The 19681-nt window shown below is 35.9% G+C and overlaps 1 protein-coding gene across 4 annotated transcripts in view; it reads right to left on the reverse strand.

The window, feature by feature from the left end:
* Positions 1-19681, reverse strand: part of VTI1A (vesicle transport through interaction with t-SNAREs 1A) — a 256201-nt gene that overhangs the window by 189804 nt on the left and 46716 nt on the right. For 2 of the 4 annotated variants that reach the window (XM_066323580.1, XM_066323582.1), the window contains exons 4-6: positions 16967-17044; positions 10618-10638; positions 5709-5793 (exon numbers count right to left, since the gene is read on the reverse strand). In XM_066323580.1, coding sequence (XP_066179677.1) covers positions 5709-5793; positions 10618-10638; positions 16967-17044 — 184 coding nt within the window. The remainder of the gene's footprint in view (positions 1-5708; positions 5794-10617; positions 10639-16966; positions 17045-19681) is intronic. The other 2 variants (XM_066323581.1, XM_066323583.1) reach the window with 1 other exon arrangement.

The following is a 19681-nucleotide window of genomic DNA, read 5'->3' on the forward strand; positions in this document are numbered from 1 at the left end:
TTTAATAGAAATCAGCCAGAAAAGGAAAAAAATTATATATGAAACATGAAATACTGCTGCTAGCAGAAGAAACAGGGATCATGAAAAAGCTCTCTCTGATGGTGACTGGAAACTGCATAAAAACTCATTTCACTATAGAAACTTTGGATTAAGATTTCAGTAGAAAGATGTTCTGGCATATCAAAGAAACACCTGAGGAGGAGATATTGGTATATGCTCCAGAACTCAGACGCCCTCTTTCTCTAATGAAAGGTTTTATACACAGTATTCACATATACATGTATGAATAATTCATTAGAGATGAAATAGGCAGATATTAAGTGTAAATATCTAGGACAGGAATAGCCTTTTTTATTTAAAGCAAGGGGCACTAGAAGCAAGGTCCTGATTTTCAAAACTTGGTTTCCATTTTCATACTCTTAGTTATTTGGAGTTCAAATGTAGTCAGAATATGCATACACCTGAAGGCAGAACAGAGGTGTGAAGCTCCAAGAGATTTTAACTAATTCCACAAAATTACTAAGCATACAAAATTACAACATAGGAGAAACAGAAACCTTTCCACTCATCTAATGTAGCCCTGTATGTATGAATATTAGGATTCGTTATTCTGTTAAATTAACATTGGATGTTTGAGCCATTTAAAGTTTTTCTAAGCTGAGAAAATACTTATTAATTCTCTTGTACCTGTAAAGTAAATTCCAGTTCTTGTAACCATAATGGAATGGAAGCAGTTCAGTCAACATACTTATTTTAATTTTAATGGTTTCATATATGTTATGAGAGTTCTGGTGTGCATCTCATTTATGACACCTGACCAGCACAAGAAATATGGAGGGAGAAGGTCCTTCAGGGCAGCTGCTTGGGAATTCAGATTGTTCCATCAGTAAAGGAGTGAGAAATCCAAATCTGTGACATGCCGCTGTGGACAATGTGCTTGTACATCAAATTCCATTAGTCATATCTGGCAGGACACCTCCTGGAGTTAAAACAGTTCCCTTTTCATACTAAAGTCATTGAACTTGAAGACTCCTGACTTCAGAAGCACCTTACAAACATTTGTTAACATACTTTCGCTGATCTGTTCACTGCACTTTGGCTCAGTGCTGCATCCAGATAAGACAATAACTAATATTATTTTATAAAGAAGCAAACACACACATCTTTGTCTAAAGAGATTCGTATTTGCTTTCCAGCAAGTAGGCTGCCAATGCTTTGAGGTGGGTGTGACCATCTACCTGTAGGCCAGCACAACATTACATTATGTATTTATGGCTCAGTCCAGAAAAGGAGGTTTGACTGTAGTTCATTACAACAGGTGAAAGCCACTGAAATTTGCTTGGATCCCTTAGTAACAAGAAATATTCATGTCACACAAGGGTGGAAAATAAGCTGTTGACTCTCTTGCTGAGGGCTATTTCTCCTTTAACTGTTTCAGAGTTATATATTCCTGAGATTCCCAATGAGTAAGGAGGATCGAAAAAAATAATAATTTTAAGCAACCTCAAGTTTCAGAATGATTTTCTGTATATGGAACTCTTTCTTCCTTTGATTTCCTTACTTCTAAAACATCATGTTTATATGCTACAAAAGGGGTATAAAAATAGAAGCCAAGACAAAATTTTAAAAATTAAGCACAAAGAAGAGATGTATTATCCACAAACTCTTCTAGCAGCACAGATATTTCAGAGAGATTCAGAGCCACAGCATAATATCCAATAACCATCACTCATAGAGGCAAGCTCAACACTTCTCAAATAATATGCACTGAAAGCTATAGAAATATCTAAAGGTAATGAAGGAAAAAATGTAAATACTTGTAACAGTTTTTCCCTGCAATCCTGGGTGGTTGGATCTCTCTCTCTTACACTGTCCTGAGACAAGGTGAATCCTACATTATATTAACACCATGGTTTTCTTCCTGGGAAATATCTGGCATTTGAGAAGAACTCAGTGGAAGCAACTCAACTGCAGTGTGCAATGGTCCTCTACAACAAGGTGTGCTCTTCTTCTCCTTGACAGGGTTTTATTTTAAATGTCCGTGCCAATTTTAGCACTGAAGATAATGAAGCATTTTAAACAGTTTCTCACTCAAAATATTCCTCACTGAGCAACTATATCTAAGACTCAACAAGAAAGTGCATACCTTATCATGCTACATTCTGCAGACAAAATAAGGAAGTTCATTTTGGTACTGTGGAAGTCTGAGCATGGGGAATAGAATTAGGCCCCCTCAAAACAAGGAAGAATTTTGTGATTAATTTGACAAGCTCTCTTTTTGACTGAAAGCAGGAATTTTCATGCATTCATAAAATCTTTCTCATATTCTGAGGCTATATGGTCAGACTAAGTGGCCTGAAATTAAGACAATTGAGTTGCAGAGCTGCAAATAACGTGTGGTGTTGGAAATGTCTGCTTAGAAGACTGTAAACTTGTCTCTTTCTTACAAGCAAAGGAGATTGTAACATAAAACTAGAAGAATAACAACAAGAAATATTCTCTAAAACAGTGTTTTGAATTTAAAAAGCAGATGAGTGCACATTGTGGCTTTATCAGCCCTTATTTAAAACTTCCCCTACTTGGTACAAACAGTGGAGACCTTTTGAGATTCAAACAGCTGATGGTTTCTCTTTATGTTTTGAGAGATTTCCACTGTGTTTTTGCCATAACATTCAGGCAATTTAAAAGCAAATGCTCTGATTAACTTACAGGTGGACCAAATCAGCTTCTCAAACACCTGTTAAAGTTGCAACATACCCCTACAAATGTTTAGAATAATGTTCTTCTGCTTACAGTAGGCCTCGAGTACTCCAGAACTGGTTGCCAGACACTAAAGGCTTTGCGTAGTCCTTCAGGAGGTTTCTGCATAGATTTAAACATCCTCAGCATCAACAAATGACAGCAGACAAACTATGAAAGCCTGACAGTGCTGGATTGCCTCAGACATGGTGACATAAGTGGCATCCTGTTCAAACACCACTGAAGCCATGAATCAATGATGCTGCTCAAAGAAGGAAGTCAGACCTTCCAACAGATCTCAGCTGGTATGAACAACTGTACATTAGATGAAAGGGCTTATCAGTTTAGAGATGCAAACAGGAAAAAAGCTTCTAATTTATCATGGTAAGTTTCAGGAACTGTAATGTGAAATTGCATAAAATTAGTTATGTGATCTCAGATTAATCACTAGATGATCACAGGGGCAGGTTAAAATAGTATATGTATTTTGCTGATTAAGGTAATAAAAAAGCCCCAAATGTGACTTATTCCAGAGGTGAAAATCATCCAGCTTCATTACAATATGCAACATACACATCTATAATTTTGACAAGACGCCACATAAATAAAGTAGAATAGATACTTAAGGGTTGTCACACACACCTCACAGAATCACAGAATGGCTGAGGTGGGAAGGGACTTCTTGAGATCACCATGTCCAACACTCTGCCCTGGGGTCATCCAAAGTCAGGACTGTGCTCATCTGGAGTTTGAGTATCTTCTGAGGTGGAGAGTTGACAATCAACTCTGAGCTACCTACTTCACTGTTTGACCATTACCACAGTAAAAAAATCCATGTTCTGATGGAATTTCACAGGTTATAATTTGTGCCTTTTGTCCTGTCCTGAGGAGGAGTCCGGCTCCCTCTTCTTCATTCCAACCTATCAGCTATATGTGCACATTGATAAAGTCCCCCCAGAGCCTTCTCCTCTCTGCACTGAACACTGTTTGCTTTCTCTGCCTCTCCTCACATGAAAGAGAGTCCCTTAATTCTGTTCATGGTCCTTTCCTGGACTCACTCCAGTAAGTTAATGCCTTTCTTGTATAGGGGAGCCCAGACCTAGAAACAGCACTACCGAAGTGGCCTCACCACTGCTGTGTAGAGAAGCTCTTTATGCAATACAAGTAATAAAAAAGGCAAGACATGGTCTGAGGAGTCTGCTCAAAGAAGAACTGAAAATGTTTTATGTTATTGTGAGACCTCAACAAAGAACAATCAAAAGTAATTCCAAAAGTAAGTTCTTTTGTTGCACTGAATTAATCTAAATTCTCTTACACCTAGAATCCTTGTGATCCATGCCAGGATTAAAATAATTCATCAGTTTCCATAAAAATATTCAGAAAAAATCTACATTACGATGAAGTCAATATTTCCAAAGTCACCATCTCAAAATTATTTAATATTAAGAAGTCATATAACATCACCCCACTCCTAGTCTTCACAGAGTTTTGGGAACAAGAATTATACACCTCTCTCTTTCTCTCTCTCTGTGCATGAGATAAAAAGTAGAGACGGACACAAAGATGGGGTGAATTAGTGACTCTGTGGAATTCAATGCAGTTTCACCTGGTTTTGATACCAAAAGACACCGTTTCCATATAAATATACATTTGCACTCCAACCATATTTCTCAGAAATCACCATGGAGATATGCAACTGAAGTTAACATGATCATCATCTCCATAAAACAAATTCCACATGGAGTAAAAAAGGATGTAAGATATCTCCTCCACAAAAGGATCAGTCTGAATTTTTATATACTGCTTCTTTGTGAAAGATCCAGGCTCAAGTAAAGCAGATTAGGAACCATTTTTGACAAGTTTAAAATAGTCCTTCTAAAAACAAGTTATTGACCATTTATAGAAAATCTGCAGGAAAGCAAACTTAATTGCAATCATATGTCTGTCTACATAATGTGCCATCCTCTGGCACAAAAGAATTAATGCTCCTTGCCCCCTCCAAATTCTGCACTGTATATTCCATACATCCATTTCTTTATTGTTCACAGTGCTAAGCCCAGAATAATTAAACTGCAGGCACTTTAGTAATACCATTTATTTAGCATAGCCATATTTAACTCTATAAGGGTTTAACTCAATTTACCTCTTATAAGGTTTGAATTCTAAAAAATATTTTGGATATGTATCAATTAATCGGGACTCTCTGCCAGAAAATTATTCATGGCTCAAACATATATTTTCTGAAACTTTCTTCAACTTTGCACAAGCTTTATTTAAGGGGATTAGACTTTGAAGGCTTAACTATTGCTGGTTTTAAAAAAATCCACTAAATTGCTAAAAGTTAGTAAAAATGTTCTGAAAATACAAACTGAAAAGTTGTAGTCAATTAAAAACCCCACTAATTCAATAATTGTGTTGCAGTTTAGCCTTCTCCCTTAATTTCATTCCATCTGTATACTTAGGGATGTGATTTGTTTACTGCTTTCATTGCACAGAAACAGCTGCATAATCAGCCACTAAACTGATTGCAAGAAAATTGAGCTGATAACCTTCTTATATATCAAGTGTAGTTAATATCTTATACATTTACTAAAATGAAATTTTTTACATATATGGATGAAAGTAAAAGACAAAAACAACTGGAGTCTGCAGTGTGTGCTAGCAATCATTGCGGGTGGGTAAACTGACAACATGTAACTGCATATTAAGACAAATGTAGAATTTAGACGAAGTATTCCATCTCTTTTCAGATGTATACTTTTAAACCTCAGGAACTGTTTTCAGTAGATGTCATGCCTTTTAACTTGAAAAAAGATAAGCACAAATAAGCTCCCAATTGTCTCCCCAATATGTAAACCACATCTCGGGCTGCTGTCTCTGTTTCGCCTTTGAAGTTTCCCTGAAATGTCATGTGTTGTGAAGACTGCTGTGCATAAGCAAGACAATTTGCTCACTCTCAGAATTCTTACCGGTTTCCACTGCTATTTGGTATCCAGCCTCTAGTCTCCGGGATGACCTTTCCAGCCTCTCTGTGTTATCGAGCAGATGTGCCCTCTGAAAAAGAAAAGGGAAGAGAGGAAAAAAAAAAAAAAATCAGGCAGCAGCCTACAATGTTCTCTCCCCCTTTTTAATTGTGCTTTCATATTCCAAAACATAAAAATATCCACGTGCATTTTATGGAACAGTCTGTTACAAGGACCACTGGAAGGGGCATGTTCTATGATCAATCATAATTATATGTACCAATCGTTTTTGTTTTGAAACATGGAATACGTGCTTCACTCTTCTTACATGAACCCACAAATCAGAATGCAACTGTTACATGGGAAACCTGTCTGAAGAGCATTTCCAAAATAGATTTGTCTGTGACACATGCATGCAAGCACCCATGAATTCTGTTCAACTACAGTTTGATGAAACCATCACTTCAAATGCAGGCGGTAGTTTTTAATATGAACTTAATTTTCAGCAGAGGATATATTTCCTTTATGTGTACTACTCAAGTGAGGTGATAAAAACAACAAGCTATTCATACAGAATACTGAACAGCATGAATATTCTTCAGACTGTTTGATGTAAAAAGATGTAGAAACAAAACACTGGTTTCTTGATTTACATCTCTTATGCGTAAATATATGTGAATATATAAATAACATACACAGATGCAGGTATAAAATATTTTTCCCAGAAGTCATTTGCCCATTTATCAGATAACAATAAACTGTGGTAAAATAGCATGTTTCAATGTATTTTTTACTTGGGGAGTCTGCAATGGTGAAAAAGTGGAATTATTATTTTCATTAGTTTTTTCTCTATCCAAAACACCAACATTTCACTATGTAAGCTCATTTCCTTTGAAAATTTGATCCTGGACTAGCTCTAATCAAGTCATCAAAAAATATAAGCCACCCTCTCTCCCTCCCAGTAATCACACACACCTTTCCAAGCATGCCTTTACCCAAAAACCACGTTTTGGATATTTGTCAAAAAATATTTCCTACAACTTTGCCTTGTTGACAGATGTCATTTTAGAATGGAAGAAATGCTTTCTAATAATAATAAAAAAAGGTGGTGCCATACATATTATCTGAGTGGCTGTCTACCGAAACGATCTACCTTGCTCTAATGAGCCCCTATGGATCTTGGGAGATGCAAGCTGTATTGACATGCACACTTAAGCTAATACACCTAGACCAGTGCCTCCAAGCTCTAGCAGCCAGGGATGCTGACAGAATATCTCGCTTCTATCTTCAAAGAAAGGAAGTGATTAGTATGTTATCATTACCATTCAAAACGTGATTTCCCTATTCCCTCCCGGCATAGGTGACACATCTCTGAGATGCGGCCAGACGATCGAGGCAGCTAAAGCCACATCAAAGCTTGCCTTGAATTTTTTTTCTTTTTTTTTTTTTTTCCCCTCTCTTTTTCTTTTTTTTTTTTTTTTTTTTTTTTTTTTGGAAATCATTAAAACAATGCATTTAGATCAGCATAGATAGGACCCAATGTGAAGGTCAGGAAAGCTGCAATAACAGTCTATAATAATTAATAGAGTTGTCTAATACACAGTGGATAGGTTAAGAGTAAATTGCAAAAAAAGGTTTTTGCATTCATGGGGGGCAGGCCACTAAGAAAAAAATAACCAGTGCGAGCACTTAATAAAATTTAAAACCAAAAGCTACAATGCTTTAATTGAAATCGTGACAGCAACTAGAGTGGTGCATGTTCTTAGTACTCATGGTCAATCTAGATAATTAGTGTTAATTTTGCTTAATTATTTTTAAAAAGGTATCTTCATAACATCTGCTGGTTCCTCTTCATTGCCCATTAGAAGAAAAAAATAGTAAGGTGCCTTTCTCCAAACTGTACTCCTCCAAATTATACTGAATTAGTGTTAAATATTTTAAACTTTATAAAAAGGCTCAGAAACCTAACACTCATACAGATGCCTTTCAAGAAAGAAAAATAGAAGGGGAAGAGGGTGGGAGGTGCGGGGCATAAAAAGAAGGAGTTTAGAGGGTAAGAATCCTAAAAGTTAGAGAGGAGATACTTAAAAAGCCACCAAAGGCTGGGAGTGAGAACAAGGAGTAGAACAGTGATCACAGGACAGATGTACAGGGCTGTATACGGGAAATGAAAACACCATCCTGCTATGCTAAGGGAGAGGGGGAAATAATCAGATTTCACATCACAAGCTACCCAACAGAAAGAATTAGAGTTTGACTGTATATTTTTCTATACCATTTAAGCCACATTTAAATAAAAGAAATTACCTCCCAGTTCAGTCTTACTGCAAACAATTATAATACTAAAGCCCTGTGAACTCGGTGCTAACACTAACTCAGAGCCGTTTCCTAACTTGATTTCAGAGCCTTTCCACCCAAGGCATTCTACAATGAAACCTAATTTTATTGTAAAGGGTGGTGTCATTTACATTGTTTGGATTTGGAGGCACCCTGTCCTTTGGACATGAAATCAACGCCCTACAGCAGCAGCTGATGCTTTCAACTGCTTCCCACCCCTCCCCAAAGTCCTTCTCCCACAGTATCCCCTGCACTCTGTGATGGGGGTAGCAAGGTGACTCAGTCTGTCTTGCAGCTTCAGAAACAGCTTCTATCTGGAGTTACATAAGGAAGTTTTGCAAAGTGGCACGCTATCACCAGAGATTTAGTCATTCCATGTGGGCTGGATTCAAACTGAGATCTCAGGAGCTCAAAAGACAGAGCGACACAGCCTCCGTGGAAGCCTGTGTACGGCAAGTGTGCCAGAATAGAGCCTTGTAATGAGAGCAAGCACAGGTTTTATTAACAAACAGTATGGCAAACCACAATTTCTTTTAAGATCACTTCATACCTCCTTAGGAGAACTATAATTGGGGATGCCTTGATGTTTCGCTCTGTGACGAGTTAAGAATTACGCCTGAGTCACTGTACTAGCCTTCATTTAAACTTTAATGTGCATTTTGCATTGGGTAGAAAAACACCATTGCATGTACAACCTATCCAACACAGAGTGGGTATTTACATGCAGAGAAAATGATGCTAACAAATGGGTTTTGAATTATTTTTCTCTCTACCTGCACAATTTTGTTCAAGACAAAGCAATAAATCCCTCCATTTAGTTTATTTTCTGCTGCTTTCACCATATGCAGAGAGAGGGAAAAGTAACTTATGAGGCAAGCAAGGAAAAGCACAAAAAAAAGAAAAGAAAATTACCAGAAGCAATGTCAATTTTTTTTTAGATGGCTAACACAGAGGATTTATAAAATCCAGAAGGTATAACTGAGTTCAGAATAGCTCCCAAGTTCCAGCCCTTTGCAATAACACCCTGAATTTTTTTACTTGCTTCATAGCTATTTCAAAAAGAAAAGCAGATAAGCAACAGCTTTTTTGTTTATGTATAATTAAAATTTCAGAGTGAATTTAAAAATGAGGAATCCTTATAAAACTATAATCTTATGTTTGTAAACAAAAATGATCCTATTGCACTCTTTGCAAAAGCACAGCAGCAGACTTGCAGGTGTTGTTAAGGGGGATGACAAAATGAACCTTGTTGTTCTGAAAAACCTCAGAAATCAGGCTATACAAACCCCTGCAACAATACTGTCATCTGTTTAAATACTGGCACTATTGGGGAGGGGAGCTCAGCAGTGGTGGGAAGGCTTTCATGTGGCTACATGTTTATTTTATTTAATTTTTTTGTTAACTCTTTTGCGCTGTAGCTTTTACATATTAATATAAGCTCTATGAGAAGAGGAGGAAAATAAAGCATTCGGGGAACTAGTGAAGAACCTTTGTATTATAAAATTACCTGTTTTTAAGAATTCTCTTTAATTGTCCTTAATATTGTTACTTTATAATTCTTTCTCATCAGCATTTCTAAAACTTACAAATCCTTTCCTGCGGAGTTCAGTATATATTACTGATACATCACTAGGCACACATGATCCACAAAGAAGATACCAGACAAATATGTGATGTTAAAATACTTGTGCTTCTGAATATATTTATTCAAATACTTCACTGGTCCAAGCTCTCTGTATGAAATCCTACAGAAATCTGACCTGTAGGTAAACTTGACTTTACTTAGCCCTTCTTTTCAGCGGCTACCAGGAAATAAAAAAATAGCAGTCCAAATACTCTTGCTACAACCGTAAGCAAAAACAAGATTAATTTCAGAAAATATACTGAAACATTTGAGGAACTGACCATTAAAACAGGCTTCTTTCTAAATATTTATGAATCATTTTATAACTGGAAGAAAGGTGTTCTGGAATACTGATCTCTAGTGTTACACCTACAGATCTACAGCATTCACAAATAAATAATAAATATTGATATGTGTGGTCTCTCTACCTCTACTGTATTTTCAGTGGGTGTACAATATCCAATATAATACATAAGCTATTTAAATACCTCACACCAAACTCAAAACACTGTGAAACACCATGTAATTTTTAAAATGTTTCAGCAAAGGTTTACACCAAAGCAATGCTTTCACTTTCAATACCAGTGTATAAGTGTACTTTCCCTATCAAAGATTTTGTGATGCAAACATGATTATTACTGTACCTGATTTGATCATGGTATTCTTGGAGAGATCAAATAATAGAGTTCTTTTCCACCCTTCTTTTTCTAGTGCCTTTTTAAAAAATTCCACTATCAAAGAATGTTAATTTCTAAGGTTTGATCTAGAGATTCCTATGTAAGTATACAATTATTAGGGAAAAAGAGGCACAACAGTGAATATTTTAAAGCAATGTAATCAATATTTTTGCTTTGTGTAGATTTCCCTGCAACAATGAACAAAAAGATCTACTTCAGATTTAGAAACTCAGCTTTAAAGGGAAAGCTAGACAACAAAAAGCAAGAAAGTACTCACCTCTTCACGTAATTTTATCAACTGCAACATGAACGCACAAAAAAGATAAAAAGGAAAGAAATGGCAGGAAAGAAAGATCAGTTGTGTGACAGGATACAGAATTAACATTGACAATTTATCTGTTTACATGTTTAGCATTTAAAAATCACAGACAAACACATTAAAAGAACCTAAACATAGACTACATGCAGAGTTTTTTGAACGAATAAAGATCACTTTCTCACACTGTCACATTAAACAAAGAGAATAGTGTGAAATTCTCTTTTAAACCACATCTAAGACACCATCATGAAATAAAGGGGAATGACTTCATAGAAGTCTATATTATAAAGAAAAAAACAAGTTTACTATTCCTCTCTTCGAAGATTGTACAGCTGAAGTGGTTTTGTATATACAAGTTTTCAGAATGTTTTCTGTATATTTTAGTTGTGACAACTGATTTCTTATTTTACTAGCAGATCTAACTTATTAATAGATGACTGCATCTTTATAGCATGTATTTCAGTATTTCAATTTCTATATACCTGAGTTCTTCTGCAACTATATTATTTAATTTTTTTATTAAACTTCATACTGAGGGTTTTTGCCAGGTAAAAAAAACGAAGCAGCTTAGTTAAATGGCTCAGAACTATGATTTATTGAACAGCATATTTAAAAATAGACAAAGGAATAGGGAACAGCAATATTTCCCCCAGAAAAGACCGATTCCAGGTTCTTGATCCAGACCACTATACAGCGTGTTTATACATACACACAGAGTATGTGTGTATGCTTATATAGTATATAAATTTTTATTTATTTATTTATGCTTGTAAATCAACACAATCTAACATTAATAATACTGCTCTGGCAGCTTTACTATAAAACTAAATAAAACCCCAGCCTGATTATCAATGCTGTAATATCCTCGCCCCTTAGAAAGACAGATAAATTAGTTGTACTGCAACAAAATGCATAATTACTCACAACAAATATCTCCACAAGAATGGCCCTTTATAAAAAATTACAGTTCTCTCACTGATTCCAGTTCAAAATGACAACAGCTACACAATTATCTCAGTTTATGCTGATACTTCACCTACAGTTTGATAGCACTACTTTTCAACACAAGTGTAAGCCGAGAATGTTTATTACTAACAAAGTCTCACCAGCATGAAGGAAACAAAAGAACCTCCATTATTCTCTATTGTTTCATGTGGCTCGCCTAACACTGAAGGTTCTCCTCACCCCGTTAGCAAAAGGGACAAGAGGCTCTAACCAGATGTAATTTGGAGGCCTCCTACACCACCCCGACTTGAACTGGGCCAGCTCTTCTGCACCGAGCTAAAGGAACTTTGCTAGAATTTGGTAAAAAGAAAACTGCACAGCCGGCCAAACCCGGCGCTTAAATTCAAGTGCTTGGCCTATCATAAACTGGTCTCTTTCTCCAGCTCTTCCCCCCCTTTTTTCCCCAAAAAGGCAAACATTAAGGCTCTTTAGAAAGAGACGATCTGGGAGTTGATCACACAGCTATCTTTTCTTTCTGAGGCCACCATTCTTCAGTTGACTATGATACTTAAAGGGCCAAAGTTTAAAACTACTCTCCCGCAATAGAGCCCGTCCGGGCATGCCACCCTGCTATAATCAATGAGAGTTTTAAAATGCTGCACATTTGTTTTTTCAATAGGTCCCAAACAAAAATGTTCTATCTTGTTTGTGCTGCATGGCTGAATTTAAGCTCTGCATGGGATTTGCAGCTAAGCTAAGTAATGGGAGAGGGTTGGGGGTTTTTTAACATTGGCTGAAAGATATTCATTCAAATTAACAAAAGATGCATTTTTCCTCCATTTAACAATGCTCTTGATGAAAATGTGTTACCTTCACATTTCTATTTTGAAACATTATTTTTATTACGCTCACTCCTGAACTGTAAACAGCGTTAAGCCGTGCGCAGCCACCATTTTAGGTTACGATAATCAGCATATTTTTGAAACAAAGATTTTTTTTTTTTTTTTTTTTTTAGAATACAGAATTCGATACAAGAGGTAATCTGTTCCTTTGTAGGCTAAAAAAAAAAAAAAAAAAAATCTGGTTTACGCTGGTTTGAACCAGTGGAATCTCTTGTGGCTAAGCCTTCTGCTGTGACTAAAATCAAAACTGCACCACAGAGAGCGAGGGAGCGGGATGGGATGGGATGGGATGTGTGTGTGTGTGTGTGTGTGTGTGTGTGTGTGCACGCACACGTGTGGCCGCGAGGCTGTCACGTGACACAGAAAACTGCCGAATTTTTTTTTTTTAAAAAGCTGATAACGCCACCGCCGTCTCTGTCCGCATATAGATAACGAATAAATGCTGAACTCTATTAAACGCCCTTTACACATTATCGTGGGTCGAACACACAATTTTCTGAACTTATGATGACAGTCTATTTATTTTGCTATAAACCCTCGGCATGTAACGAACAGATTTGTGTCTGGTAATGATCTGCTCTGCCAGGGCTATATGAAATGATACCGACCTTCTTTAGATCTTGGCGAATTAAATTGACCAACTTCACCCCCTGGTCTGTAGCTGAAGTTTGACACACTTTATGCACAGCAAGCCCAAATCTAATATTATCACAACTTTGTAGTCAGAAATTAAGTAGACACAAAATATTTGTTCACCACAAATCACATACAGAATGTATGGGTATACGGATATACAGTTTAAACCAATGTGAATTTATTTAAACTAACTAATGAACATAGCTGCAAAAGAGAAAGGAACACTGTTACACCTCAAGAAAGTTGATAATATTTAACTTCACATAATTTCTGTTGAGAAAGATTTCTGATTTAACCCAACATATACCTCCTCAAAAGCATACGAATTGCTACATGAAACAGTTCTATTATTATTAAAGTGAAGCTACAACTTTAGGTAGTGTATCACTGCACTGAAAAACTCAAGACTTTCAAGGGATTTGCTATTTGTTGGTGGCTAGCACAACAAACATGACTTGAAAGCAACAGCCTGTTTAAGACCACTCTTGGAAAATAAGTAACAACCCAATGCACACAGTAGTTTTTTTGGGATTGGGTTTGTAAGGTGGGTTTTTTTGTTTCGTTGGGGCTTTTTATGCAAGAAGGGACAGTTCTTGGTTTTCAACCTCTGAGTGCCTCATTTGACTACACTCACATTATTCAAATTAAGCAGAAATTAATATATGTTAAGCAATGACTTTGCTGAACTGTAGGTGCTTAAAGGGCACTATATCACTACCTGTCTCACGAAAAGAAGTTGCATTTATTTCAAAAGAAGCCTTCAATAGGAGACTTGTATAATTCTTATAGGAAATTTCTATATGGTCTAACTGTAAAAGCAGTTGGTATAATCATTATAAGGGAATTGTATTCCAAGTTATTCTAAATGTCATCTAGACACAATGGCTGCTACTTCTGGGAGACATATTGGAAAAATGAAGAAGACAAAAGACAAATCACCATTAGCTATTCTTCAATCTGTACTTCAATCTTTCTTCCTGAGAGAACGGGAAACTCACACCTATCATTCTATTCATTCTATTCATTACAGCTTATAACTTGGCTGTGGTTTGCTGTAATTGTACCTTTGAAACTCAACTGAAAAAAGAGAAGCTAAACGAGGAAAAGATCCAGATAATTTATTTTTCCAATAGTGATCTATTTTATTTCTAGCTTTTTAATATGGTCATACTAGCTAACAAGCTTTAAGTTCATCTTCTCTCTCTCCACCAAAGACATCATGAAAATATTTATCACAATGACAAAGACTAAAAACTCTTATTTCTTGTTTAATCAAAATCTGGGCAACAACCCAGGCATTCAATATCTCTATTGGTAGATACCAATACTTGTGGTTTGGTACAAGAGCAATTCTGAGCTGGCAACTTTTTTCAACACCTCCTCTGTCAGAAAAAGAATCCTTTCTCTCCCGTTTCACAGTTGGTAACTGAACTGGGGAAAACAAACCCACCATTTTTCAGTTTAGCTAATTTAGCCTAATCCAAACTTACTGAGAAGTAAAAATCCTACTATATTAGAGTCAGGATCAGTTCACGTACCTATATTTATTTCCATCAGACAAAACAAAAGCAAGCATTTGAAACATCTTCAAATATTTTATATGGCTTTAAGTTATATCTGAGCATCCTTTCATCATTTACTCCAAGTTTTCTATTTATATAATAATGTACAGGAGTGAAAGTGTATTAGACCTGGGGTGACTGAGTTAAACAAGACAGTATCTCATGTTCAGTGTCTGGTAAGTACCCAAAATTTACACTTGATTTTGAAAGATGTACATTCTAATAAGTTCAATACCAGCTGTAGTTTTTGCACTAACTGCTTGCACCCCCAGCTACATGTATATAAGTACAGGTACAAATAAAGATATTAAATAAGAAAAAGAGAATGTGATATTTATTATTGAAACAATACATAATGCATTTTAAAAATACTGGAATCCACATATTTTAAAGAAATTAGGTGAATCCTTTATGGTGCTGTTTCATTATATTTTTCAAGAAAGGAATGAAGAACTTGAAAAAGTACAGTGGTAATAATTTGAAGTTGGGCTATAAAAAAGGCTTTTGATTACCTAAAAAACTATACAAGAGTCCTCCAGCAGTCAAAATTTTCTTCTATTTAAATAGTGGTCATTTGGAAGAAAAAGCCCTAAGCTGACAAACGATTGAAGGAATCATTCAGTTCCTTGAGATGAGAACATGTCTCTTTCACCAAGTTTGGAAAAAAGATCATCAGTCACAAAAAGTGCTCATATGAACCAGTTATTTAAACATTCTATAAAAAGTGAAAATAAAATATTTTATCTCATCCTTACACATAAGATATTCTGTTATAAGTAAAGCTTCTTATCACAATTGCCCTTTTATGTCTGAATTCACACATTTTTTTTTCTTGAAATGTAAAAGTAGCAGCACCTTAAGAGAAATAAAATGAGAACTTTAACACTTTCACAGGACTGCATTTACAACCATGACATACAGACTGCGAAACTCTTCTCCCAAAAATAATCTTCTCCATAAATTCATTATTTAGATATAAAACCCCCTCTTTATTTTACTCAGATTTTGGAATCTCCCCTTTCCATCATATATAAATGTCTTTCAAACCTAAGTCTTCACATAGATTTCAGAGCTGCTATAGCCCAGTCTTATGCCTTCAGATAATGTATCCTGTGTCTAATTTCATTCATGTATGAATTAAAGTTTATTACAGAGCTTAAAACTTACAGAGTATGTTTAAAATACTCTATATGACTGGGGTTATGAAGTCTGTGTTTTGAAAGTCCTTGAACCAGGTAAGTCTCCAAGTCTTTATTTTTTTCTGTCCTTAGTGGAGCTGAGCCTATAGCTGAGTGTAGAAGATACAAAAAAATTTCAAAACATTGTTCTGATCCATTTCCTTATTTAATAACACATTTATCAAGTAAACATTTAAACATTTTTTTTCTTTTGTTAGCAAAACAATTTAGATTCTATCTGGTCAGAAGAGAAAAAATGACCTGTAGGAAAACTTTGAACAAAAAATAGATGACTTTGATGACATGAATTTCAGAAAGAAAAGAAATATTCTCCTTTCAGACAAAGTGTCAAACAAGTTTCATCCCAAAAAGAAATATTAACAGGTGGGTCAAAGTCTCCTGGATAAAGTGCTGCCTTTACAGTGTTCGGTAGTCTAGCAGGATCCTCACTGTAGTATGCAGAACAACAATATGGGTACAAGATTTTAAAAAAGCCTCAGGATTATCAAGCTTTCATTCATTAAAAGAGGTGGATAGCACTCTGCATCCTAGTACAACATGCATTATGAAAGCACGGCCTTATTAGTACAACTTGTGTTTTTGGTACAAGGAGAGAAAATCTGGTTAAAGAAGGAGTCACACAAGGAAACTGAGTGGGATACTGCCTAATTCTGAGAGCGCACTTTCATTTGTTTTGCCTGCCAGTGTTGATTTAATTATACTGCATTATTATCAAAGCTGCATTATGTACTTTTTTATTCCTTTTACATGCGTTTGAGGTGAAGACCTTGGCTTTGTCGGCAAACAGCGTGTTTCAAGTTATTTCTTAAGTACTAAATAATAAAGAAAAGAGAAGAAAAGATTTTTTTTGAGATAGCAGACAGTGATCACAAGTTAAAGGGTTAAATGTAAGATCTCCAAGAAACATTTTGAAGTTGATTAAGACCCCAGCTTTGCATTAAACAGTATCACTTCCACATGAGTTGTTGCTAATACTGTTAAGGAGCAGCTTGAGAAGCCCAGTGTGCCAGTGACCTCCTTCACCCTCCAGCCACCCACTAGGGCTTCTTGATTAGCATCCTACCTGGTTCTCTGAGGAATTCCCGTCATCCCCTAGGAGCTCATTCCGCACCTCATCACTGTAGGCGATTCGTGACCTTTTCTGTAAAACAAAAAGAAAAAAGGGTTAGGAAGTAAAGCTCCGAAGCCATTGGTATCAAGGCTGATCATCTTAAACCTCGAGAGCCCCCTAATGGATACCTATTTGATTAAGAAAAAAATAAATCTGCAAGTGAAAGTTATTACAAAGTTCTTCAACTGCTGTATCTTAACAAATCTGCATGGCAGAACTATAGCATTTTTAAGACAGTCACACCCTCAACATTGCAGAAATGAAAGCAGCTTCTGTGAAGCCTGAGATACGTAATGTGAGGCAAAATACACTAATAGCAGAAGCATTGAAAAAATGCCAGTGGAGGAACCAAATGCATTTTTCTGAAGAGCACTTGCTAGCAGGCCGCAGAACACAACAAAGCAGCAATGGCAGCAATGCCTCTAGACAGGAAAGGAAGACTGAGGTTTTTCTCATATTAAAAAAACCCCAAAAACCAAACCTGAACAACACGTATGTGACATACCTGATTCTATGTAAAAAATGTAGAAAATTAACAAGCATTTTCTCTGCTGCTGGGAAAGGATCAGAAATTAAAGGGTGAAAGAATGGAGAGAAAACAAATACTGTTGTACAAGGAAACATTGTTTTTCAGCAGTTCACAGAAACACCACAAAACTGAGACAGTCATCCATAGGGTAGTTATGACAGACAGGATATTAAGTAAATTCACAGCTTATGAACACCAGATTCTCTCCTGAACTGATAATTATGTTGATTCTAAACTAGATCAAGTGCCAAGCAATGAAAAGCAATGAAAAGCAAATGTGAGAAGGTAGCAAAGGATTCAACAGAGCAATGAGGAAGTCCACAATGAGAACATCTAATTTTTTTTTTTCCTTTTGAGAGTAGTTATGGTAATTTTTACGCCAAGAGTACAAAAAAAAACTAAGCTGTTTTTGTTAGCCTTCCTTTACTGATGGGAGCTCCCCTCCCACCCTGTCATGATAGTGACCACCAGTAGGAACTCAGAACAAATTAATCCCTCCTCAAACCTTCTCTGCTTGGGCCATCGTGCCGAAACTTGTGCTTGGGACTGAGGCACAGGAAAAAAACACTAGAAATTACACTGAGCGCAGGGAAATTCATCACCTTTGTAACAAAGAGGTGTTTGGAAGTGGGTCACCCTTTGCGCAAGGGACAGTAAGCCTTGTACAGGTCACCTCAGAGCAAAACATTTTTAGCTCTTTATGCTGTGTAGCTCCCCTTTATTACCAACATGATTGTTACAATGTTTACACATTTGTGATTCACTTGCCAGCCTTCAGATCTAGATCATATCCTAAAGCTACAGATGTAAGTAGGAAGGACAAAGCCTTGGCCCATAGACCCACGGCAAGAAGTGAATTGTGCCAAATCTTTTGGAGATCTCAGCTGTCACAGTTTCATACTAACCCAGCTAAAGTAGTCTACAGCATTAAAGGAAATGAGAACCTTTAAACAGGCTGTGGTATCAGAGCTGCCTGCTTAAATTATTCATTTCATCACTATGGGGGACTAAAACACTCCACAGTATGCAAGAATATCATATGGAGATAGGTTTTGTTTTTCTCTTTTCTCACCAAAAAGCCAACAAATTGGCATAGATTGCTCAATTACATTATTTTCCTATTTTTATTTGATACACATCAAACAAGGAAGGAAATTACAAATATATACCAATAAATATCTAATCATTTCTGATTAAGACTCAATCTTAAGACCTCATTTGAGGTCTAGTAGTTCAACTGTACAGTTTCTCCCAATTTCACAAAATTACTCAGCCCCATTGATCCTGTTAGTGTTGAATGTATTTATCATTATTAGACTGAGATGAGGAGCATGATGCTTCATGAGCTTGTTCTTCAGTGAACAAGCTTCCTAATAATATGTAGAGACTGAAATGGTCTTTGATTACACATCATATATTTGAAAGATATAACTGGATGATATTCTCATTCTTAAGGGCCTGCATGGGAGAAAGGAAAAAGAATATACCTCTGCGAAAGAAATAAATATTAAGAGCAATACGATTTTTAGAGGTCCTTTATAATCCCTTATTATCATCACCACTGACCTTGGTAAATATATTTGTGTCATTGCTATTTTATTGTAATAATCTGTCATGATCTGAAAATCAGAAATTTAACTAAAAGCAATAATGCTTTGGCTACAATTTGCCATAATCAATAAATAATTTTATACTACTTTTGATCACAGTTTCACTACCAAATGAATCAATAATATAAAAGGAATGGTCTTTGAACTAAAATGTTCATTTATTCTTTCAGGATTTGTCCAAAATATCAATATCTTGAAATACTATTCTTACTTTTATTAAAGTATTATTGGCTAACACTTTTAAATGTGGCTATAAAGATTAGTTCAGCTCATCTGAACTCAATAATTAAGTATTTTTTAAAATTATTTTTTATTTTTTAGTTCATAACCATCAGCTGTTTATAAATATATACTTTAGCCAAATGCAAGAATGATAGTTTGAGCTGGAAATGTCACACACTCTGCTACAGTTTGAAGGAACCCAATTCATAATGCATTTTATAAATAGTTAATGACTTCTATACATAAGCTAACCAGGCAAATCAAGAAATTGTCAACATTTTTAGTCTTAGTTGTCAGTTACCACTG

This window comes from Sylvia atricapilla, chromosome 8 (assembly GCF_009819655.1).
Source record: "Sylvia atricapilla isolate bSylAtr1 chromosome 8, bSylAtr1.pri, whole genome shotgun sequence".
NCBI classification, from domain to species: Eukaryota; Metazoa; Chordata; class Aves; order Passeriformes; family Sylviidae; genus Sylvia; species Sylvia atricapilla.